The 27084-nt window shown below is 36.4% G+C and overlaps 1 protein-coding gene across 1 annotated transcript; it reads left to right on the top strand.

The window, feature by feature from the left end:
• Positions 1 to 1652: 1652 nt before the first annotated feature.
• LOC123309416 (calpain-D) lies at positions 1653 to 26527 on the top strand. Its single transcript, XM_044892531.1, has 16 exons — positions 1653 to 2060; positions 2116 to 2773; positions 6768 to 6966; positions 9255 to 9480; positions 10821 to 11018; positions 11084 to 11166; positions 11219 to 11569; positions 12287 to 12485; positions 14544 to 14737; positions 14788 to 14990; positions 17643 to 17836; positions 19080 to 19255; positions 19305 to 19585; positions 19641 to 19870; positions 25014 to 25314; positions 25438 to 26527. The coding sequence occupies exons 1-16, from the start codon at positions 1816 to 1818 to the stop codon at positions 25615 to 25617; spliced, it is 3918 nt and encodes a 1305-aa protein (XP_044748466.1). The 5' UTR covers positions 1653 to 1815; the 3' UTR covers positions 25618 to 26527.
• The last annotated feature ends 557 nt before the right edge of the window (positions 26528 to 27084 follow it).

Genomic DNA, 27084 nt, shown 5'->3' with positions numbered 1-27084 from the left:
AACGTGTAGATCTCCGTTGCTTTTCGTCTTTCCAAGGGCACGCATCTGCCATTCAAACTACTTCCGGTGCCGTTGGTCTCAAATTTAACAGTATTGTAGGGGGGCGAGGGGTTGTCTTACATCTAAACTCACATCAGTGATTATTATGAAGTTCATTGCATTGAGATCTCCATTCTCGAAATTACCAGCCTATGATCAGTCCAGCATTCCAGATCTGCTCTGGGTTTAATGACCAACACCTCTATTTGCTGCGGGAAAGCGTAGGGTCATTATGAGTTCTGAGATGCCAAGTTGATTTTCGGTTAGTTTGGCGGCCAAGTTGTTTCTAATGGCAAAGCCGACGCCATGTTGTCTGATTTCGCCTTCCGGCAGGCCCTTCCAGAAAAAGGTATACGCTTGTTCTACCAAGCTACCTTCGTCCGAAAAGCGTGTCTCGCTTAAGGCAACTATTGCAATGGATGTTCGTTGCAGTTCCTTATCGATTAGGGCGGTACGCCTCTCGGGTCGGTCAGCCTTGGGGTTGTCTATCAAGGTTCCATACTGGAGAACCTATGTGATTTTCATATGTGGATGTACGATGATTCACTCGCTCAGGCACCCTCTCCCGGAGATCCGAATGGGAGGGAATTTTACCTCCGGATACAAATTTTGTCTTGTTCGACTGATCCATCTTTTTGTAGGAGCTGCATTATAAGGTGTTTAAAAGCTGCATTTGTAACGCTGTTAGTACAACTTTGGATGCGGTTTCGACTAACTTGTGGCACAGGTATCTTGAGACAACAAGGTCTAAGACTTAACTTAAGCAACGCAGAGAGCCATTTCCTGCTCAAGCCAATGTTTAGGCTAGGCAATTGTAGGAAACAGAGTTATGCCGCTCATGTTCGGTCGCCAGAGCTTCGTTCGTAAGAACAGGGTGCACCGCGAGTAGGTGAGGTTGGCATTTGAGAGGAGAGGCTATAAAACGCATCCTTCCCCCTTACACCCACACATACAACACACCAATAGAAAGAAGATTTAGCCCAATTCTCGCAATCCTACATCTTACCAGTGATAAGCTATACAGGGTGGGCAAAATTCGTTGTCTACTGAGGGCATCTCGGGAACTATAAAGCTGGAAACGCACCGGATGCAACATTTTGTTGCGAGATGTTGCAAGCTCCTCATTTCCTTCAGAATCAAATGAGGCGGCACGCACCGCTCGCAACACGGTTTCAAGCTTGCAACACTTTTTATGAGAGACAAAATGATGCGCAACGTCTCGCAAAAAATGTTGCGTCCGGTGCGTTTTCAGCCTAAGAGCTAGAAGAAAACGGATGACACATTTCAAAAGAATGGTGAAAACCGTAGCCTCCTGCGATTCTCCGTTTTTGAGTTATGTGCAATGAATCAATGAGATATTTCTCCTTGGCAAAGAATGAAATTTTGATGATTTCGAAAAGTTCTCAAATTTTTTTTTTCTTTGAAGTTACAGATCTGAATCTTGAACCTTCTTAGGCACTTTTATACGTAGTTGCAATGATATTACAGATATTATTATCTTTGCGTACTTTGTTTGCGTAGTTCAAAGATATTGCAGATTATTTGGCGTAGTTATATGAGTTTTCTTTGTTTAGTAGTTTATAAAGGTGCTCTGTGGTTAGTAGTTTATTTGTTTTGTAACATGCGCAGTATCCGGAAAAATTCGTCAATATATGTTGAGATGAGAATAATATAAAATTTCTATTTGAAATTTTGAAAATAAGCTGTAGTTGCTATATAATCTAGGGTTGAACACGCTAGCGACTTTCTGATCATTTCTGCAATGTTTAATTTCTCATGGGTGCAATTGCCTCGGTGCTACAGTGGCATTGTGTCTCATGTAGTTACATTAATCCAACAGAGAAATTAAAATGTAATAGATGTGGGATACTCCGACAAATTCATATAGATAAAGAAGAAGCAATTGATCACAGCCCAGGTGTTTCAACTATTACTAGAAATTTTACTGAAGCTTCAAATTTTACTGTGATTAGAAAATTTATGTGCAAAGACAACAAGGGTTTTCAGAAAAATTGCAAGGGGTAATTTTAAAAGAAGATGGGATTTTCAATCTTGGCTAAACCACTCCTTTTTCAGGAAAATTCCGGCAGAAAAATGCTCATTGAATTTGAGAAAAACTGTGATTAAAGCACTACCTCCTTTGAATCGAAGCTCATCAGTCGAGTATTTGCAAAAAAAATCAATAAATTCTTTGAGGAGAACACAAAGTTTGTATAGCTTGAATCATTTTATTTGCAACAATTGCAAAGTGATATTCAAATGTTCAACATATTTATGTATTTTATGCAATTCACAATTGGCTGAAATGAATGTCACACAATCACCTTGTAAATATTGTTCTTTAACACCAGTTGAATATCCCCAAAGCCACAGCATTCATAAAAAGATTGACATTTCACCCTTAGGATGTCGGTGCAGACAAAATAAGAATAAAATTGTCTCTTTATCAAATATAGAGAGTTATAGCTCTTCTATAGTTAAAAAAAAATGTGAACCATCAATAGATAGTGAAATACCAAAGAATATAAGAACTACAGCAAGTGGTATCAACGACCAGCCAGGAAGTAACCCAAATAAGTGGTCTCTGCAAATTGGACTACCAGTCTCAACTTGGACTTGCAATAGATGCACTTTGCTTAATAGTCCAAATATTTCGGTGTGTGAAGCATGTGAATCACCTTACACTCCAGATTTGAACAGTAATGTGACGATGAGTCCCAGTGTTATTATCAAAGTAAGTTGTGCTTGCTTTTTCTTTCATTCAAATTTCAAACAAGTAGATTTCTCTATATCGTCAATCTAATATTGAATTCACTGGCCTTTGAGAAAGACCATTTATTTTTGCTTGTGAAAGGGTACTAGGTAGACAATATGAGTTTCAATAGTATATGTAGCAGACTATTTCACGACAAATATTAAGCCAAAAAACTGGTGTGAATTTAGCGCCACTTTTGATATATTTGTGGATAGAGGAACGGGAAGATAACATAAACAACAAGGAAAAGTGTCCAACATCTCTATGTTTATGTTCACATCTACTCTATTTTTGTTTATGTTTACCCAAATATTCAAATGTTCATTATAGTATTTGTGTTTGGTGTAAAAGTGTTTTGTTCGTTTTAAGACTTGAGTATCAGAAATTTCTTTGTTGACATGCCTGGAAATTATGTAATTTATGGCAAATATGCCGAAAAAGATGACTTTTGATCGGGGTAAACATAAACATAAACAGAAAGTTCTCCTTCGTAGCTGGGCAATGCAGTGGTATCTTCTCTTCCCTCTACCTATGGATATAGTGGCTATGTGATGTAAAAGAGCACTATAAGATAACAAAATGGCGGAAATCAGGTTGCAACTATGTTAGTAATAAATAGTAATAAATAGATATCAAGCAATCATATTCTTCTATTTGAACTATTTGGTTCTGTCAGAGAGCTTGCCATTGCCACCTTCTACATCATCACCCTTCCAATCAGTTTTGAACTGAATTGCATCACCTTTGCTATATCTTCTAATATAGCACCTAGTACAACTAAGCATCTATTAAAAACTTAAACTCTGCGACGAATGAAGTTGAGTGCTTATTTTTTGGACAAACTGTTTAAAGTGGTGTCCGACAGGGTTCTAGATCTAAATTTGCACTCTTCCCTGACGACACAAAGATTTTCAACTCCTCACTCAATTCACTGGTTATTCAGGAGGATCTAGATGCTCTCAGCAGTTGGTGCCAGAAGTGGATGATGCCTCTGAATGAATGCAGCGAATGCTGTTTTATGCATATAGCAAGGAACAACCCTCTATTACATTGATGGTGTGAGACTTGGTACAGTGGCTCGCCACTTGGATCTGGGTGCGACTATAGCAAACGACTTGAGCTGGTCGGACCACATCGCGTCAGTAACAACAAAGGCAAGACAGATGATCTACCTCTTTAGCACAACATTCCCAAACCCTGATGTTATATCCTGGGGCATGATTTATAAAACCTATATTTGGCTGATAATGGAGTATGCTGGTCTGACTTGGTGTACTTTTTTGTGAGGCAAGATGGATGGGTTGGAGTCTATTCAGAGATGGTGCAACTGAATTCCCTACAGTGTTAGAAGACCTGATTACGCAACAAGGTTGAAAGTGCTCGATATTCTCACATTTGCACACTCAATATTGTCCTACAGAGCAGTCCATGGTCACTTTTTTCCAGATATTATGAACATGTACCATGGATTTAAGCTCACGAAGGAAAAATTCAGGACTACCTAGAGGCAAATGTTTTTGTCAAATTGAGTGTTGAATGTTTGGAACTCCTTGCCAGAAACCGTCGTAGAATCGTCCTCAGTGAATGGATTCAAGAACAGCTTCGATAGATGGGTGTTTCTGTGCAATTTTTTGTTGTTGCTGCTTTCAATCATATGTATTAAGTTCATCTTATTTTTTAAAATGTTTGAAATTAATTAATTTAAAATTATTTTTTGTGTGCGTTTATAGGTGTATTCTTCTACTCATATTTGGATAAATAATAATAATAATCTGATTTTTTGTGCAATATTCGTTTCAACATTACTTTTTCGGTAACATCTTCGAAAGAAGCTTGTGCATGATGAGAATGACTCATCTGAAACAAGAAGAGACAAAATGTTTTTAGTTTTCCACGAAGATTAATATTCTGCAAAGAAAAATGTATATTCCCCACTGAGTAGGGCCTACTCAAAAAAAGATCTTGACCTTGAAATCAAACTTTCATTTGAAACATTTTTTGATCCAGACTTTTCCCAAGGAGTTGTTTCAGTGGATCCTTTGAAGTAGGTGATCCTGTATATAAAATCTCAGTTCCAAGGTTCGTTTTGTCTTTAAAAATATTCGTAAGCAACGTATACGTAATGAATGTGAATCATTGGAGTGCATTAAATTCTACACAGAATGATTCTAAGCCCCTAGGTTTCAAAACACCATGAGGTTTCATTTACTTATGAAACGTCCTAGAAAAGTTCTTGTTAACCGATGGTTTATGGAAGTATCTTTGAAAAATGGCGCAACTTCGAGGTCTTCTACGCATAGTACGGTTGTCAATGCCCATTGGAGAAGATACTGGCTGTTTTATTCGTTTGGTCCATATTTCCTAATAAGCCATAAGTTTGGATTCACTCGTATATTTTATTAATTTTTGGTGAGAATGTATGACTCTAAATAGAGTTAACGTGCCCCATCGAAGGAGAATAGCGATAGACTGGTTTCGCTTTTATTTGAGCTCATCAGTACTGCACTCAACCACTATTGTTGTCCAAACGAAGTGCAGGAACACTTGTTGAAAGCGAGTAGTAGCATCGACAGTCGGCGTTCATCATGGATTCTTTTTTGATCGTTTACTTAATTGTTTCAACATTTCCATTAATAAGTATATAGTTGCTGCCTCTTTATGATACCATACACGAATTTCTTGAAATATTCAATAAAAATTTACCTAAACGCGTCGCTGCAATATTATTATTTTCATTTGATTTGTTAATATAATGTAATTAGTCAACAAAAGTGTATTCAAGGTATACCAATTCAAGGTTCGGACATGTAGGTACCAAAAATATATTCCTCAATTTTATTTCATCACGTTTCCCATTGAATCTACAACCGAAGTAACTTCTAAAACGAAACGAGCTGTTATGAAATACATTTGGCCTTATTTAATTTTTCGTTCTCCTTTCAAATAACTAGGTTACGGCCGGTTTCATAATCAAACCTACAATCCCTTATTTTAAAGCTTTCTTTAACCCTACTAAAGTCCAGTTTCATAATCAAATTTAAAGTCGCTTAAAGCTTCCTTTAGTGTCATTTTCAGAAGGGTTAAAGGAATCTTTAAAATTGAAGCGACTTTAGGTTTGATTATGAAACCGGCCGTGAAAATGACAGTAAAGAAAGATTTGAGACTAAAGTGACTTTAAATTTGATTTTGAAACTGGACGTTACTTACGTGCTGTTGCAGTTGAAGCTCGCCAGTAAGTACGCGCCTGTAGATCAACAGCTGTTATCTCATAAACAAGCTGATCGGACATTGTTCTTTTCATTGTCTTATATGCGCTGTTGCCAAATCGTAAACTCCGCACAAAGCGATTTAAATTTCAAAACCCCATATTTGAAGGATGATTTTGAATCGTTTCCGCGGAGAATTTGAAAAAATCATGAATGAAACTCATAATTATTCAGTTTAAACTTGCACTTGCATATGCAGTTATAACCCAAATTGAGGAGAATTCTCCATTAATAAATTTTCACCAAAAATATACCGGGCGGTTCCCGAACTTATGGAAAATATGGACGAATAAAACAGCTTGTATCTTCCATAATAGGGATTGTAGACCCTATAATCATAGGTGATTTGGAATCGTCTGTTTTCAATTCGTACTTCAACAATGGAATTCCCGGTGTAGGTAGTATGGAAGTTGGTTGACCAAAAAATATGCCATCGGTCTCATTCGACGACGAATTTAATGCTCCACAATTTTCGTTCTGCGTGCTCAGTTGATATTAGGATCCCTAGAGGGATATAACCGAGAAAGAACTCCCTCTGAGAACACAGTTTTGGTCACCAACAGCTAAGCTCACCTCACCTGAGCTTAGTCTTACAGGCTCACAAATGAAACCACTTTGTTGTCCTAGTATGACAAGACTAGTAGGAATTGACCTTTTTCAGATTTAGAAAGTGCACTTGTCAATACTTTCATTTCTTTTACTTACAGGTTGATAATTGGACTGATAATAAGGCTCTTAGGAACCCTTCAGGACTGATGATGGAGGAAAGACCAAGTTATAGGAGATCCTTCTCGGAGCTGGGTTCTTCGAAAAATTTCCAATTCAACATAAATCGTCATAGTTTAGAGAGTGAATTGGCTCGAATTACTTTTCCAAAGTATAGCACATCGATGACCGACATACAAGGTAAAGGTGTGGAAATTTTTGTAAAATTCGTTCAAATTCAACCTTTTTACGGCGGGATTTACAAAACTTTCAACGATTTGACAGTCAATCGGTTTCCAGAATGAAAGAGGTAAAATCAGTGGCGGCTGGTCTGTGAGGGCTATAGGGCTACAGCCCCCCATACAAGAAATCACAAGAAATCAATTCTTTTATGTTATTTTCCTTCCCATACGATTTTTAATGAAAATATTACATTCCACGGTTATTTATATAATTTAATAATCTAAAACTTTCATGCGACTCCTGCAGTTTTGCTTATTTCACTCATAATCTAGCAGTTCGTCCCTGCATGGGCGATGAATCGTGTAGCCCCGAATTCTTGCATTCGGACAGTCATTCGGCTCCAGCCGCAACTCTTCGTGTCGGTCGTTTAAAGGTGAGCGTCCACTGGAGACGGGCCGGGCCGCAACGTGGCGGTAAGCATTATTGCGTACTGCGTCCACTGAAGAACGTTGGACGGGTCACATCGACGGATTTTTGCTACCAGTTGTGGCTGGGACAATCCTATTTTCATAAATAATCCGTCAATGCGTTGCTCTTGTCCCGCGTCTACTGGGACGGTACGGGCGTGAGAGCATCGCATCGACGGAGAAATACGCTCGCCGGGCAATCCGTTGACGGATTCCGTTGCGACCCGGCCCGATGCGGCTCTAGTGGACGCAGTTCAATTCAAATGTTAGCAGGCGGATTTATCCGTTGCGATGCGACCCGACCCGGCCCGCCTAGTGGACGCTTACCTTAAAGGAGTAAAAGGGCTACGATAAAAGTCGCCCCTATCCGCTTCAGTCTAGCCGCTGCCCGCTAGCGTATAGACAACCTAGCGTGTGTTCGAATTTGTTTACGTTTTGTCGGACAATAGTGTTAATATTTTATAAACTGATTTCGCGAGGCTTTCGCTGGCGGAAAAAAGCCGTATTAAACTGCTGGGTAGACCTACTCCCGATTTAAATTTAACCCAGGCAGATAAAACTTCTTACACAAGACGATTCTCAAGACAAGGGTATAACGTGTAAGTATAACAAGTGATAACGTATGGGCAAGGGCAGGATTTAGAGATTTGAAGCACCTTAATGAAAAAATTAAGAAGCATGAGCTATCTGCCAAGCATGTAAATTGTTCCACAGAATTAGCTTTTCTGGTTACGACTAATATCGCTGCTCAATTAGATTCAGCTTACCGGAATAATATTATTAAGCACAACGAGCAAGTAGATAAGAACAGGTATGTTTTAAAAAGAATTATAAATTGCATCAAATTTTGCGGAAAACTGAGTTTGAAATTTCATATTTTATTCTAAAAGTAGCCCCCTAGTGAACTAGATCACGAGCCGCCACTGGGTAAAATATTCTGAAGGTTCTTAATTCAATTGTCGATTGAAAACAAATCGTATCTCTCTCATATCATACGTAGATCCTACGTATAAAAGTGCCTAAGAAGGTTCAAATTCAATATATGTGACTTCAAAGACAAAAAAGTTATGAGAACATTTCGAAATCGTCAAAATCTCATTTTTTGCTGATAACTCAAAAACGAACAATCGTAGGAAGCTACGGTTTTCACCATTCTTTGTTTCTCTAAAAAAGAGCTAGGAAATGTGTCATCCGTTTTCTTCTACCTCTTATAGTTCTGGAGATCCCCACATTAGACAACGAATTTTGCCCACCCTGTACATTTTATATTTGAACATATATTGCTGTTTGGTGCAGATTATAATATAGGTGATTTTTTCATGTGTGTGACCTATTTCAATTTTCCTTGGACAACAGTTATGAACGCAGTTATGTTCTTTCTAGTACTCTTATACTTTGAGCATTAATTTTTCATCTTCGATTTTGAAATTATTGAAAACATAATATAGTTTTTGAACAGGAATCCGGATACCTCACTTATAGCTTATATAGAGCATAATATTGAAGAGGAAATAAATTATTTTTCTGTATTTATAAGAAATCTTTTTTATAATTAAAACATATGGTTTTAACTAAACTATAAAAATAGAAATATTTACAAAATGCCAAATTTTAAGTTAGAAGCTTAAATAATGATATTTCCATGTCTATGTTTGATCGTTTATCCAATAGCATATTTGAATAGCCTTTGATGAACTACTACTGATACTATATACTGATGTTTTTTTCATGAATGAGTCTCAAAAATCCGGTGATTCCTTCACTTGAAACACTGTTTACCTACCTGGCGAATAACTTAATCCAAACTTATGATCTATTCACTTTTATAAATTTTTTCAGGAAGCCATAATTATCCCGTTCCCGATGTACTCTCTTCGGAAAAAAGCTGTTTTAATTTGAATAAAAGCTCTAGTGACTTATGCGGAAAAATACTCCGCAATACTTCGCCATCTCTGTATGATAACGTTGGTAAATCTGATAAAACGAACCATGTTTATCAAAACCAGAAAATTAGTAATGGACAAAGTAGTAAAATGGATTTTAACACAGATCAGCATAATGAAATGTAAGTATATATAATTCTACATAACCCCCATATCTCACAGTAACTTGATATTGAAAACAAAACAGGGTAGGAAGATTTTCAAAATATTTAATTCAAAAGGTCAGATACTGCTTTATTCATACGGAACATATAGTGAGCAGATAAAGGTTAGAACATACATATTTATTTTCTTCAAATCCACCGAATTTCGAGAAAATATAATGAAACATGTATTTTTTTTAAATTTACCAGCTACTGATGAAAATTTAAAAGTAAATTCTTGATTGTAGTAGTGCTGACGCCACGGGTATTTTTTTAAATGCAAACATATTTATGTCATGTGATACCAAATTAGAAAGGTCCCCCTTTAATTATTAATAGAGGACTAAGAAGAGCTTTTCTTAACAAGGTGAGCTATAGAGAAGGAACGGAGTAGTTCTTCCCTCTTCATAATTCATTCTTCATAAGTATAAAATTGATAGTGATATCTAGTAAGTATTTGAGGCTCACCCTGTAACTGAGCGCCTAAGGGTTGAATAATATTAAGTGGAGACTTCAATACTAACTTTACAGATGATGAAAATCTATGCGAGTACGGGATTATATGAGTAATACTTTTATTTTCCGAAATGAGAATACTCATTAGTGAGCATTCAACTTACTTTTAGAGTTGGGTTCTCTGAATTTCTGGTGTTTTTATAGTACCTACTTATGATAAGGGTGAAGGGAATTTTTTTTAGCTCAGAAATCTCCTGCTAAAATAAATGTACAAGTCAAAGACTCATCCTGTAACTTTATGAGGCCAAATTGAATACTTTTGAAGCGAAAGTCCAGTTTCTATACTGGATAGACTAACCCCGGGTTTCATAAAGCTTGATCGGGGATTCAACGCCTGATTAACGAATAGACGTCAATTTATTTTCAATCGATAATTCAGTCATGATCATTCAGAATATCATTTTCGCATCAAATTATGATGTTCATACGTCCATTCAATTATTCTCAATTGCTACTTCTTCGATATATTCAGAAATAAAAAGGTTTCAGTGATTTCGTTTTAGAAATCGAGTGATTGTCAAATCGTTGATCGGACAATCAAAGTTTTATGAAACCTGCTGTGAAATTAATATCGGTGTCTGTGGGCCAATTTTCATGCGTTTCTCAAGATACAAAATGTATAAAATGGGCCTGACCAGCAGTTTTGTTATGTTATGTGACGATATTGTTAATTTTTTGTGATTTATGTTTACGAGCGAAACATCATTACAATTATTATAGAAATGGAAAAGCAGGTTACAGTAAATGAAATGAAACCATCCAAGCTTTTATACGTATTTACGTTATTTTCAACTTTTTTACAGTATGCAAGCGCTTGAAAGAGGCTTGCCGAATATGTCGAAAAATTGGTCGTTGAAAGAAAGAAAATGGACTTGCCAAATGTGTTCTTTTTCCTATAATAGTTTGGATAACGATCAATGTGAAATTTGTAAACACCAAAGGAGTAAACCTTCTTTGAATCAACCAAGTACAATAACCGTTACCGAAGACAGACCTACGGAGTGAGTGCAATTTTTTTGATATGTTCTTCTCTTTTTAAGAATGAACTGTCAATCGGTAATTTCAGGTTATTTCTTTGGAAGGGTAAAGGCAAAGTGCCATTAGCAACTCTTGACCAGGATCTCGACGAAGATTTTCTTTTTCCCAATGGTATTAACGTCATACAAACGATTGAATTTCGAATAAAATGTAGGTATTTCAGGTGAAGGAACAAGCAACGATCAAACTTGGACATGTAAAAAATGTACTCTTGTGAATAACGCTAAATCCTTGTGTTGTGAGGCTTGTTGCGGATCAAAACTCAAATCGATATCACTCAGTAATGATATGACCTTAAGGAAGGGCGAATTCTGGAGTTGCTCTCTATGTACCCTGAAAAATCCTCTAAGTTATTTACACTGTTCAGTATGCAAGGAACCCAGGAAACATACATCTTCGAGTAGTGTATCACCAAACCATATGTTAGAAAAAAAAAATTCCTATCGGATTGGAAGAATGACTGATATAAATTCCGAGCATACAAGAGTAAATTTGGAGTCTGACAAGGATATTGGTGAGTATAATGGGTATTATTATTTTATTATGATGACTTTAACCTTGCGGCTTTCACACTCATCTACTGAGAAACATTCACTTTATTTTGATATCGTCGGAGAATTCTACCATTTTCAGCAGTTGTTGCATTTGGTTTTCGGTATATGCAAGGAGTTTTGAATCGTCCTGAGATGATTTAGCTTCATCCCAGTTTTACTGCTACTCTTGATGGCAAATCTGTAGTCAGTAGTGTTGAGCCCATGACATAATTATTATTATGTATTTTACTTTATCATTATACATGAATTGTACACATGCCATTTCAAATCCGGATGCAGATATCAGAAAGAAGAGTTTGGTCACCAACAAATCATTCTGTGACTGTTAAATACAGTGTGGTAACCGAATGCATTACCGATCTCAGAAACCCGTTATTTGTTGAATATCTGGAAAATCATCAATTTAAATATTTAAATATTTAAATATTGGTTTTTCGGAGTACAATCATAATTCGTGGAAAAAATATGAGTATTCCTCTGAAAAAAGGAAGTTTTTGATGAAAACTCGACATTTTTGTGAATTCTTTGTGAAATTTTAGGAAGTTTTACGTTTAAGGAAGAATGACCCTTTGTATATGGTTATAGGATTATTCACCCTACCGATTTCTTCTTCCCCGACCGATAAACGAATAATCTGAGCATCAGTTTGGAATTCCCATCATCAAAATTTTTTTCAGCGCCTCCAAGACCAGCTTCCCTTCAATTCACGCCTTGGAGTTGCAAGTATTGTACGTTTGAAAATAATAAGACTAAAATGATGTGTGATATGTGTCAGCAGATGCGTCTAAATTCCGATACTAATACAGAAGAATTTCTACGGTTAAGCGATGAAGAGATCGCAGATAAGCATTGGAATTACATTGTAAGATATTGCCGGTGAGTGTGATGGAATTTTGTTCGAGTAGAAAAATTTGTGTCCTGTTTTTTTTTCGTTTTTCCCCATTTCGAACCGTGTAAAGCATAACCCCAAAAAACAAAAATTGCATATTTGTAGTAACTTTGTAAAGCGACTCTTTTTTGCACACCAAAATGGAGTTCAATAGAGAGGCTTTGTAATAGTAATATATACATGATTTTTTCAGTAGTGCCATGCAAAAATGAAAAAAATCATTATCGGCGTTTTGAAAGCAAACTTTCAATTGTTATTGTTTTGGCAGTGAATCATTTCAGTTTTTTTAACACTAGACGTTTTTCGCACAAAATCACCTTCATTGCCTTCAGATGTGATAGCGAAACAAGTGTAGTAGTGAAAAAATCACTTTTAGTGATAATTATGTAAATAACTTCTTTTGTTCAATATTTTTATTATTCACATGAATACTAGTAGACTAGAAGATTCACCTATTGGGGCCGATTCGCTTAGAAAAATAATAAAATGGAATTCCTAAATATACCTAAATACCAAAATTACTGACGTCTTATGAAAATTTTGAAAATTCAGATTATGCAAATGACAGTCAACATTGTGAAAAACTACAAAATTATGGTGTTTTCACTTTTGAGGAAAGCTTTGCGTGAGCTGGGATCCGGTTACGGTTTGAAAGTTAATCAGTTAAGGTTCCTGGAAATGAGAAAGCAGATCATCTTTTGCTGGTCCGGAACTGGCTTTGCCCACATGTCATACGTTTCTACTAGTTGGCTGGACAGGATTTAGCATAGGAAGTAGTATCTTGCAGTCGAGGCTTCTAATTGGGAGACTGTCCTCTAAGTCTGAGGTCAAGGAACTCCTGGCCCTTGAAAGAAAACAAAAACAGTTTAGTTTGGTGATCGGGCATCGACTGACCACCTGTTCAACAAACATTTGAAGAAAATGGGACGTACATACTTGTTGTTTCTCGTGCCGCTGGTGCAGGGGCACTGATCAAACTGCGAAACATAATCTATTCGCCACCTACACCTACTTTTCTTATGATGAGAGGTATTCGTGTCATATATGTCGGAGTGTCTCGCGGTGTGAATCCCTCCAACTGCATGAGGAAGAACAATGGGTCACAAAGCCTCAGCTCAGCCTAGAAGAGACACCGCACGTAGAAGAAGAAAGAGAATGTTTATCGTCCCTAGAGCTGCTAAAGTCATAATGCTACGATTTTGTAGTTTTCCATTGTTTCAGACACCTTTGCCTGTGATGTGAATACTTTTACATTCCAATTTTGGAATTCTCCTCAGACGTCAGTGTATACAGGGTATTTCATTGGGAAACGGAAATACTTAACAGGCAGATAGGTGGCACCGAGGTGGTTCTGGAGATACGACATTTATTGGCTCTTACTGTCTTCGTAGCCGAGATACAGGATGTTTTATGAATTTTGCTCGTTTCTTCCTGAGGCCATATAGGACGAACCAGCAGGTATCCAAGTTCTTAAAACCTTCACTTTTAAGTTAAAATTTGTGCAGTAAAACTGTCTGTGCGAAAATTTAAAGCACACGCCTTAGTTTAGTTTTTTGTGGTCTTCCCAAATATTGACACAGATTTTCGAAATGCAGTTATGATATGATACGAAGAAAATAAACCGGGTGCTTTGTCTGACATGGCCTCAGGAAGAAACGAGCAAAATTCATTGAACATCCTGTATCTCGGCTACGAAGACAGTAAGAGCCAATACATGTGGTATCTCCAAATTTCATTGAACATCCTGTATCTCGGCTACGATGACAGTAAGAGCCAATAAATGTGGTATCTCCAAAACCACCTAGGTGCCACCTATCCGCCTGTTAAGTATTTCCGTTTTCCTGTATACAATTCTGGAATCAAGAGAACAAAAACATATTGACACAAACACATTATGTTATATTTCCCCTGTATTTTTCCTGGTAGGCGAAAAATAGTTGTGTGTCACACATGCAGAAAACGCTTTATCAGCCTTAAGCTAGTAGCTTCAGCCGCAGCCTGCTAAAGCTCATTTTCTGCCCTTGTAACACAATATACTATTGCAGATCCAGGAAGCAGAGTTTTATAGATGACGCGTTCAGGCCTGGAAATCATAGTTTATATTATTATCCCTCTGATACAAATCCAACCCATATAGTTAAATGGAAAAGAGTAAGAGACATAAGTGTGGATGACGGACCAGAATCCGATTTGCCTTGGGCTTTATTTCGAAGACCACACATATCGGATATATCACAGGGTAAAATCTATGTTCTTGTTTAAAAAATGAATCTTATTATAAATTCGTAGGTATTCTTGGAAACTGTTGGCTTCTGAGCGCTCTAACTGTATTGGCAGAGAGAGAAGAACTGTTGAGGGCAATTATTATTACTCGAGATATATGCCCGCAAGGAGTGTATCAAGTGAGGTTATGTAAAGACGGACGATGGAAAACTTTACTTCTGGATGATTATTTCCCTTGCGACAAGAGAGGTCATTTGTTGTATTCTCAGGTCTGTTCACTATGTGTCAGAGCATGCTTCAATTCGGAAAATATTCAAAGGAGAATTTGAAAGGGTGTTAATTTTCTCGAGTGACCTTTGTGTTTAATTCTAGTTGTAGTTCCTTATATGTTATGTGGTGACCGTTATTGCATGTCAGTTTGGTTTTCCATTTTGTTTTATATATGTTTTAATTTTTCTGTTATCTGTTCATTTGATGTTTTCGTTTTCCGAAATTAGTCGAAATAAAGATCAAGAGATCTTCCTGCATTCGAATTTGTTTTTTCATCCACGAATTTGGCATAAAACAAGGTTGCATGCAGATTACGACGTTTTTCTTCACACTGAGAAGAGATAAGAGAGGTCATTTTTTTTTGCGGTTAACTTGTCAAGTAGATTGATTCACTTTTCTCCATAGATGAAGGGTGTTAATATAAAGGAAAACTCATGGTAAAATTTTTCACCTTGAGTTGATCCAGTGGGTGCCAGGGAGCTAAAAAAAAATTCTACTGTTTTCGTTTGTAAATTTTCTTCTCATTGCCCGTATCTTTTCTTTGTGTTCCTCCTTTCAACCCCAACCTTTATCCTCTGTCGTTTGTCCTTCACGGCTTTTTGAAATCGTGGTCAGTTGACAAAGATTTCTGAATAATTTCTTCTTGTTGTGTAAACCATAGACAGAAAAAGGAAATCGGAATATCCAAGCATGCCAATGTCCTAGGATTGAATCGCAGCTAAGATGTCTGAAAACTTGGCGTACGCACTCGGAAATTTTTGAATGCAATGACATTCGACCAAATCGAGAACACGAAATTTGTTTCGTGGCGGCGCCACTATGTCATTTGCTTCGTTCTATTCTTGTTCATCAATGAAAGTTCAATGATACTTTCTCGTTTTATTTTGTTCTGCTTTGACATCGATTCTAGATTACAGTAATCTGTAATCGATCAAAAAGAGTTCAAAAAATGAACTGGACCATTTTGTCAGCTGTTAGCGAATATTTGTAATTAACACTCAAATTTTCGTTATAAAAACAAATCTGCAGATATTTCAACACTATCGAAGGAGTACCTAACTATTATTCTTCTTCAAGTTAATTTTTGTTGACAAATTGTATTCACGAGCAGAGTTTTCACTATCCTCGTGAATAATATTTGAAGACTCGAATAGATTGATGTATTTCTGTTTGATACATGCTCACCATAGTATATACCTACTCAAAGATGCTCACAATTCATATTACGTATTTCCAATAAACTTCTTTTGATTAAGAACTGCTGAAGTTGCGATGATACTGTTTGCTGTATCAGTCCCATCTCATCTGAGATTTGGTTTCGCCTCTAATTCCAACAACAAATGGTGCTAATTCAACAACACCGAATACTTAGCTTTATTTCTTTATTTTCCATACAGTCAACTGAACGAAATATTGAAGAAATGAAAGTTCTACACTCTTTCTCGAAACTAATACATTTCCATACACCAATAGTCGCTTATAGATACAGCACATTCGCAAGTCGTAGGAATGTCTTCAGCACTCTCAATAAAATATCGACTGGCCAGTGAACCATCAACAACCTCAAAGAATACACAAACACCAAAGGTGAAAAATATCAAATAGGAAGCCGAGAGTACACGTTAAACCTAAAAATCATGTTCTCTTCAACAATATATAATATAATTACGATCATATTACTTTGTATGTTGTTTGTTCGTTATTTAAAATTTTGTGTTCTATGAATGTTTTCCGAAAAATCCAATTAAGTAAAATTTTTTGTAGTAGTCTGTAATAAAATTCTTGATTTGAGGAACCGGGTATGTCCCCAACAACATCAGAGAAAGTTTCATTTATAAAAGTAGAGGATCTAGGAGGATTGTAACAGGCACCAATAACAATTTTGATATCGGCACCATTGACAGTAATGAATAAATTGTTAAAATTGTTTGCTGCGACATCAACAGCAGATAGATCAAGGAAGATCTCAGCAACATCAAGACATCTTGTCTTCTTGGATACACTAAAATCTGGATCTTTGCGGACAGCCCAGCACACAAAGTTAGCCATCAAACCACGAGTCACTAAGAGAAGGAATTTAAGGGTTCCATTTAAGAATTTAGGGGTTAGTCTCATCACGTTCACAGGGTTGATTGGAGAGAACCGTATTGAATGTCCCCATAAGGACCAAGGTTTACCTCTTTTTGCATTTTTATAAAGGGTGGTACCTTTTCAAATTGACAAACTACATATATGTATTTATGATTTCTCAAAGAAATCATCTCCTTTTCTTCACGAATCATCTTCATCAGGGAACAAATAAATAAGCTGAATTCAGAAAAGCACTAGTAATTCGATAACCTTTTGACGCTCTCTCAAAAGTATTTCATGCAAAATAAGTGTATCACTTACCTACCTCAATGTGTACATTGATCGAACATCTCAGTCGAATTAACTTTCAAGTTTTTTTGATACAACTCAAAATTAAATTAAAACGAAATGAAACTGACCAAGTAGTGGGAACTTTTGCGAAAATATTGTGTTTTCATCGAAAAAGATTACACAATGTTTTCCTTGATTCTTTGTACTGTTGTATATATTGATCGGGCAATGGTTATTCAACTAGGAAGCTATGAATATTCCCTTACTCAAGAAAATCAATTTGATCGCAGGCTAAAAGAAGACAACTATGGGTGCCTTTAATCGAGAAGGCAGTTGCAAAAGTTCATGGCTGTTATGAAGCTCTCATATCTGGAAGGACGATAGAGGGTTTGGCAACACTAACAGGTGCCCCCTGTGAGTCTATTCCGCTTCAAGCTACACCGAAATCCGATGAAGAATTGGATACTGATTTCATTTGGGCACAGTAAGTCACTTTTGTATTCAGGTTATGTTTCCATTGAGTCATTCACGTCCTATTCTTTTACGTACTCAGAATTTTTACAGGAATTTTATTAAATTTTATGTTATTGGTATTTGGAAGGAGTGTTTTTCAGAGGTTTAGATCTTTTAGATGACATGAAATAAATACACAAAAATGAGGGATATGGTTGCGATTTCGCCTTTATCACAGAGAGAATTCTAAGTATAATTGTCAGATGAACTCTCCTATAATTATCTAGCTGCTAAAGCCATGTATCTCTAATAACGTGAAAAATTTTATTCTTCTAGATCCAGAGATATCTTATGATCGTAGATATCAACGTATAAGATCATTACAAATTCTGCACTTCTTTCCTTCCCTCAGATTATTGTGTTTTGGGTACCACAATATTGAATAGAATTCGAATTGAAAATCGAAAAGTAATAAATCTAATCAACAAAGACATTTTGTTCCAGTGGGAATGAGATTATTTCATGATGCAACGATTCTTTTTTCGAAGTAACACAAACATTAACATTACTGTGATAGTCTGGCGGCCTTGGACTTATTGGTCGCAATGTCTTCCTACCTTCACTTGTATTTCACCACTGTTTTGGTGCCCTGCTTGCACTGCTAAACTGCTAAATCCTATTTGCCTATCATCTATAACCACATGTCACACCTAGCTATTTTTCATTTCTGCTATACTATCCACCACATCCCTTGTTCTTCCTCTAATCTCTCCCAGGGTCACTTCCAAACAATATTTTTTTATAGATCTACGAATTTTACAATGTATTCGCGTTTGGTCTTGGAGCTCTTCACACTTTCATTTGAGCTAAAGCTTTTCCCATTTCTTCATCAAGATCTCAGGTTGCGTTAGACCACAGCCCCATAAAGTAGATAGAGTCCCTATAGACGGCTGTGGTAAGACCGATCAGTTTTCTAGCGATATTTGCCAGAAATGGGAATTGAAACGGTTGGTTTATACTACTTTAGAGCATTAGACCAAGAAAACCCAACTTTCCAGAAGTTACGGTGATTTTGAAAACTAGGACATTTCATCCCCCAACCCCCTATACTGCTGATAAATATTTGTACTTCCTCAAATTTTTATGGTAGAGATCTGAAATTCTAAGGAGTCCTCAGTAAGGACTCCCTGTTATAAATAATGAAATTCATAGCTTTGCATTGCTCTGTATTCGTTCTCTCAAGAAGTGTAGACCTTTGGAATTTTTGTTCACAGATTGCTCTCATCAAGGGAGGCAATGTTTCTAATGGGTGCATCCTGCGGAGGCGGAAATATGCGGGTAGATGAACAAGAATTTTATAACAAAGGTTTAAGAACAAGGCATGCTTATTCACTCCTGGATGTAGTGGACGTAAGAGACTATAGGCTCTTGAAATTAAGGAATCCATGGGGTATGTGCAGAAATATTTTTCTAGGGCTTTTATAACTTATTATTTCTAGGTCACTTTGTATGGAAAGGTGACTGGTCAAATAATTCCAGCCTTTGGAGTCCTTTGCTCAGGGCTCAGTTGATGCCGAATGGGCCAGAGGATGGAACGTTTTGGATATCATTTGAAGATATGTTGAAATACTTCGATTCCATAGATATATGTAAAATAAGGCCGACATGGAAAGAAACAAGGTTGAATGGTGTTTTACCACCAATCGCAGATCAGGAGTACCTTTCATGTATATACGTCACCATATCGGAACCAACTGAAGTGGATCTAACGCTTTTTCAAGTGAGCGAATTTCTCATTGATTAATTTGTTTCCACTAAAATATAAATCTTTGAAGGAGGGGCAAAGAAAGAGTGAGAAATCCCAACGTTCCCAGCTGGACTTATGTGTAGGAATATTTAAAGCTACATCCGAAAGTTCTATAGGTCACTTAGTGGAGCACAGTAAACGGCAAGTTAGAGGATTTGTAGGTTGCAATAAAATGCTAGAGCCTGGCATGTATTCAGTAATACCCCTTGCTTTCAATCATTGGAATACTGGCCTTGTTGACCCCAATGCTTTTCCGAGGTAAGCTTATTATAGCATAATAATGCCTATGGAAGTACTGTGTGATATTTTTTTTTTCGTTGAAAGGATTGCTAGACTATATCTCGGCATTTTCCACCATTTCTGTATAATTATATTAATATCCATCATCTTCAACTGGAGCCAGATAAACGTAACCTGTACTCTCGCTTAAAATCATTCTATATAGGTTGGCCGGCAGCTATCTCTTGGCCAGCTTTGTGTGTGGCCTCGAAGTAGCCGTCTCGTGACACTTTGGTTCCTGGTAGATTTTATTTTTTGGCCAAATTTGCATTTCTTCAACCTGACATATCTCGCAAAATATCCCTTGAGAAACTATGCTGTAAAGAGTCTATATCAGAAATAGATGCCGCAGATAAGGGTAACACACTTTGTTATATTAATTCATTCCATATCAAGAGCCCTCTCCAAATGGAACCATATTTTGGATTCATTTTAAAATTGATTATTGTGGGCTATTTTCGAGGGCTTAACTCGAGGGCAATATGTACAAAAAAACATTCAAAAGCTTTGGGCATCAATATTTTAATACGACTCTGGATCGTAGTATCTCTCTGTAAGGTTATATCACCTGTGATGAATCACGATTCCATATGGATTCAATCGGAATGTTTTCACCAAATTAATAAAGTACTCGGCTTCCTTTGCGATCTCTTCTCGGCACAAGAATTTATGGCAAATTTGTATATTCTTTTCAAAGTTTATTAGGTGATTTTTTCTGAAAGGTATAATTATGAAAGTTTGAACTAAGCATAGGAAAAAAACCCCAATAGAAAGGCCGTATAATAAAAAAAATAAGGCAGTTCATAAAATCACCGATAAAATTGCTCCGAATTCTTCACACAAATTGTTAGAAGTGATCACCATTCGTTTAATACATTCAGCAACTATCTCATCAGTTTGCTCACGAATAATTTCACAAGCATTTTCAATGCGTTGTATTAGTTCGTCCGCACTATACACTTCACCGTCACTGTACAGTGCATCCCATTTTGGGTGAGACAGCTAGGTTTCTGGCTTGCTATTTAAGATAGATCCTTGCGGTTTTTACGTTCCTGTCCTACTTTTTTGTGAAACTCGAGTTGTCCTAATCAGATTTTGCATAACTGTTTTCACTAACCCTACGTCAGTCGCGCCCTCTTTTCGATCGTATTCACTCGCGTGGTCTACAAGTGTACACCATTTTCATTTTGATATTAAACATTTCATTTATATTTCGAAATGTATCTATGATGAAATCTACTAGTTGACCACTTGTTATTCATATAAGTTGAGTTTTGTGATAAAATAATAATTTTCTTTGTGAGTAAATTGAAAAAACACCAATATCTTAGATTTCGACAATTATTTGTAATAAGTGTATATATTTCTCATTTGTTTAAAAATTAAGCAACTTGATGAACTAAAAAAGATATAGGACAAATAACGAAGTTAGAAAAATAATCCGGCAGAAAAAAAACTTACAATGGAAACCATAATAAGTGGGCCCAAAAAGTCTATTATTATTCAGCCATACCAGAGACACGTATTTCCATCATAAGATTTTCAGACGCATACCTATAGCATTTGCGCAACAATATTTTCGGTTGGAAATATTGTGTCTATGCATATAAAGTAACGTCCAACATAATTTAATTTTGTTGCCTGTCAGGGAGGGGGGGTACGACCTCACTTGTACCTAAAAGATGTCGTGTCTTTTTTCTACTAGCAATTGAAGAATTGTAGATCGGAATTCTATTTGCGGTTTGATCAGTTTCCATGCACACTTTTCTGAATATTCACTTCGGCAAACTGATTCTCCATGGTAATTCGCTTTGAATAAGCATAGAGCTTCCATGCCAGAAATGTTCAATAAATCATAAAACCCTACCATTGGAAACCGACGAGTATTTCTGGCAAGATTATAATTATTGTTGCACAGCTGATCTACTGATTCAACCCCAATTTTTGCTTCATTGGAATCGGTTTTTTTGGAATCTCCTGTTTTCACATCTATCGTATTGCAGGATGTGTAGACGACAAAAATATTACTGACTTTTCGGACAATACGATGCGAGGTTTCAATCTTCTTTGAACCCAAAAATAGTAAAATTTTCTTCTGTTTTTTGGGCGGTAGAAACTCTGGTGGAATTTCTCGTTTATTTCTCCGTATATGTTAACTTGTGATGTATCAGTAGTTACGGTCGCGCGGACTACAATCGTAGACCAGTCCTACTCTGGATTTATTTACTTCGATTAGAGCTGGGTGACACAGTCAAACGTATAGTGATTATATAAATACTGAAATTATCAACAGCTACAAAAGCGTATGTGCGCGTAATGCATATAGTTTACTGGAAAATATCGTTCGAATAGGTGTGGTCTACAATCGTAGAGGTATGATTTTGAAGATACCACACAAACCTATATTTTTTTCAATGGAACACCCTGTATTTTATTACTTCGTTGAATTCATTATTTTTTTCCTTCAAAATAACGTATAATATTATATAGGTAGGATTTTTGTTAGTGGGCCATGGATTTCCCATATAAAAGATGAAACATTTGGATAATTTTCATTTGTGATTTTTACTTATAGGATAGTAAGCTCATCACTAACACGAAAAACAAAACGTAGGTACCTACCTAGATGAAATCATAATACAAATTAGATACAGAAGAAATACCCAATAAAATATTTATCATTGATACAAATTCTCACCATTACATAATATATTACTAATTAAACTTTTCAAATTGCTGTCCATTTTCCCTAATAAATAGTTGGCAAACCTTTTCAATATACGGCTGACTTCATTTAATATTGAAAAAGGGCGGTTTTGTTAATCCTGGAAAGCTGCCTCTGTTGATGCACGAAGTTCTTCGGGACTGTTGTGTCTGAAAGACAATAATAATTCATAGCGATGACAGCTAGATCAGATTTGTTTTTTCTCTCCAATGCCTACTTGATAAAACAATGCTGCCAAATGCATAGTAGCCATAATAACAACAAGGATGTTTGTATCATCAAGGACCTATTACTTTTAATAATCAAAGGTAATAATTCTCTTCTTGAAACTTGGGAAATTCATTGCCCACTAACAAAAAACCATCATTATGTGATGTTTCAGTGTTTTTTAGCATTTCTGAACATCATACCTATATAATATTATAAATCATTTTGAAGGGAAAAAAATAACGAACTGAACGAAGTAATAAAATACAGGGTGTTCCATTGAAAAAAATATAGGTTTGTGTCGTATCTTCAAAATCATACCCCGAAAAAAAAAATTGAGTACGCCCCTGGATTCTACGCAGAATTCTGTATCAGACGTAGTTTTTAGCTCAGCATTATTTCTAATAACTTCGGAGATAAAGGAAGGGTCCGAAAAGTATCAATTTCCAAAATCGCCCTGTATTTCAGAAACGGAAAGAGTTATGCAATATCTGATTAGGCCAACTTGGGTTTCATAAAGAAGTAGGAAAGGAACGTGAAAACCGCAAGGCTGTATCTATATTAATAAAAGAGGATCTATGGTTTACTTCAAAATGCTTTATTGTTCAAACGATCGCACCAAATCGGACAATTCTTTTTTTGTTGTGTTTATTATTGTTAGGGCAAGGTTTATATTACAAAATATTCCCAAAAAAAATTGTACAGAACAGAAAAAAAGGCATTCCTTTTTCTTACGACCAATCGAGCAATCACGATGAGTTAGTTATTATTATCTACCCTAGAAATAATTTAAATGGCAAAACTAGGTTTGACGGGTCAGCTAGTCTTGAATAACAAGCGAGAAACCTGTCTGTCTCACCCAAATGGGATGCACTGTACACTAATGTTTTCAAATGATCTCAAAGGATCAAAGGGGTTGAAATCCGGGGAGCGTGCAGGCCAAGAAATGGATCTACCACGTGATATCCACCTATTGGTGAACACATTTAAATAATTTCGAAGTGTGGTGGTGCTCCCTCCAGTAACAACCACATTCTCTGCCGAATATTGAAAGGAACATCTTCTAGTAATCCTGGCAAATTGTTCGGGAGAAAATGGAGAAAGTCTTCACCTGACATTCGTGGTGTTAGAAAAAATGGCTCAATAAGCATTCCACACAGGAATCCGATCCAGACATTCAAAGAAAACCCTTGCTGAAAATCTGTTCGTGAGGATTTTCTGTAGACCATACATGGGTATTGTGAAAATTGTTTACTCCATTTCTTGTGAAAGTGGCTTCGTCAGTAAACAGAATGGATATTGTTAGATATTGGTGATTTAAAAGCCACAGGCAGAATTCTTTTTTCGAGTATGGTCTTTTGGTTGGAGTGCTTGAACTTTCTGGAAATGGTAAAGGTACAATTGTTCTTGTCTTAGTGTCTTCCAAACTCTACTGTGGCTCACTCCGACGACCCTGGCTATGGATCTAGTACTTGTTTTCGGTTGTTCCTCAACTATTTCCAGAATCTGCTTCTCGATTTCTGCCATTTGCGATATTACAGGCCTGCCAACATTTTTGCTCTCCGGGATTCGTGCAAACGTCCAGTATCCCTATAACTCTACACCAAGTTTATGAGCATCCGAGGAGGTGGGTGATTTCTTAACGGAAATTGTCTTCTGTACAACCTGCACGTCGCACTGGCACTCAGTTTGGATTCACCATAAATTAAAATCCTGTCAACAAGTTCATTTTCAACTACCTTGCGACACTCCCAAAATTCACAAAAATCTTACGCTGACTCTGACGGTTTCCAGTATAATGACCTTTCGCCGGCACAAGCTTGCGCATAAAGGTATGGTTTCGGTAGTGCGTCGGATGCATGCAGTGGCTGCAGAATGTGACTAGCCATATGCAATTATCAAACTTCAGTCACATTGTGTAGCACTGAAGCATTTCATCCGAAGCACTACCGAACCATACCTTGAGTAGGCATGCAGATCCGGAGAGGGAATTTCTCAGATTCTCGAGTAACTCAGCCCTGGTGAATATTTTATATGAACGATTTTTGGTACCATGACTTATTTTGAGGAGTTCTATTACCTATCAAATAAAAGCCTCACCTTTGAGAACACCCTGTATAATTTCACTGTACTATTCCACTCTCGTTCTGGTTCTTACTTTTATTGTTAATATTTTTTTCAAACTTCCAGGTATGTTCTTTCTATACATAGCTCGAAGCCAGTTATCGTGAAGAAAAAAGTTCCTTCGGAATTTCTGCTAGCTGATACCATAATTTCTTTAACAATGGACAAGGGAACTCGCCATCACGGAAGAGATGGTATGACTGCCTACTATCTTACCAAGGGCTGGGCTGGTTTAGTAGTGGTGGTAGAAAATAGACATGAGAATAAATGGTTGCATGTCAGATGCAACTGCTGTGAAAGTTATAATGTTGTTTCTACTCGTGGATCGCTGGAAGCTATTGATTCTATACCCCCTATGACAAGACAGGTAATAAAAAATATCACTTGAACTCGAAACTATATTCATTCTTTTCTATATTATTGTCGTGGATTCGATTCAATTAATAGAAAGTAACAATATTGCCCACTGAATGAAGGTGATCATTTCCAGGTTATTATAGTTCTGACGCAGTTAGAAGGCGTTGGAGGATTTTCTATAGCACATAGACTTACTCATCGAACTTCAAATTCACCTACCCTATATGACTGGGGACCGGAAGGCAGAAGTCACAATCCGGAACTCGATTATCAGACTATTGGTTTACATTCTCCCAGACCTATATCTATATAATCAGTATTCATGGTTTCAGAATATTTGCTGCAAAAATATTCTGAGTGGTTCAAGAATTTTAATTTGATTCAATTCATTCATCGCAGAAGTATAATGAATATCACGAATATCAGTTATTACTTCTCTATTTAAACTCGACATATTCAATTTCTTGATGCACTGTGAATAGAAAATAGTTCCGTGATAGATGCATCAAGATACAAGGTGTTTCAGTGGTAAAGGGGCGGAATCCTAGGCCGAACCCAAAAATATTCATTTCCTAAGGTGTGTATGAACTAAGGTATGAACTGGTTGAAGAGAATAGACGAACATATATCATCAAAATATATGGGCTGGTTCAAAAGTTATGGGTAATGGAATAAATTGACTGTTGTGTTGTTACACTATCTTGATAACAAAGAGAGATAGAACCTTTTAATACAGATTATTCTGACTCACCTCAGTGTCCTCTATTTACCCTTGGCTTTCGCCCATCAACCAATAAATTACCTTGTATATTAGGATGCCACTTTTATAAATAATTTTCCGGTTTTAATTTTTGTATTACTCATATATGATGTGGATGTTCTAGTTGTTATTGATTGTTGATAATATTATAGATTAATGGCTGATTTTTACATTCAAAAAATATTTTTTAAGATTTGGTTATATTAAAATTATTTAATTGAATTTTGAAAGGTCTATTCGGTTATTTTACAGAATGGATGAAAGGGATTTTCCCCAATTTTTATATGTTCTTCTTCTGGCATTGTGATTCAAACAATTCATTGGGTTTCAATATTTTAGCTTTTACAAGCAATCCACTTGAAAAAAAAAAAACAATGTAAAATCATCTCACTTCTTTGATAAATTATTCATGGTATGTATGTTTTTAATCGTTTTTACTGAAAATAAAAGACATTGTTTATTATATTGTTTTATTTGATAACTAGCTGACCCGGCAGACATTGTCCTGCATGAAGAAATATTTAGTTATTGAAGGTAAAATGGAGGATAAAAATTTAGTCAGAATATTACGAATTATATTATATTATGTTTTTTATAAACAATATTTTTTGTTTTCTTGTCTGAATGCAATTGATCGTGTGAAAAAGCAATACCATTCTGCGAACGAATCGTTGCCAATATCAAGGAAATAAAAACATTTTTTCCAGTCTCGCCACAAACATCCAAAAAGAAAATTCCAGGTCAGTCACATCTTGCAACTAAAAACAGTTCAAACACGACACGTGTCGTGCATAGTTTTGTTGTTAAAGGCTGAATGATTGTTGGAATAAGTTTTTCGAATTTTTGGGATTATATTGAGTATTTGCGTCTCATCTATATTGATTTAATGCTTCAGGCATTCGATGATTAGGTGCAGTCATGCCTAAGTTATCTCGAGAAACAGATGCCTTCAAATCTTATACGTTGGAGTAATGCTTATGGCGCAAAATATTATCAGACATTTCATCTTTTTATGAATTC

The sequence above is a fragment of the Coccinella septempunctata genome, chromosome 3 (assembly GCF_907165205.1).
Source record: "Coccinella septempunctata chromosome 3, icCocSept1.1, whole genome shotgun sequence".
Lineage (NCBI taxonomy): Eukaryota > Metazoa > Arthropoda > Insecta > Coleoptera > Coccinellidae > Coccinella > Coccinella septempunctata.
Note: the sequence above shows the minus strand (reverse complement) of the source record. Positions and strands in the feature narration are given on the sequence as shown.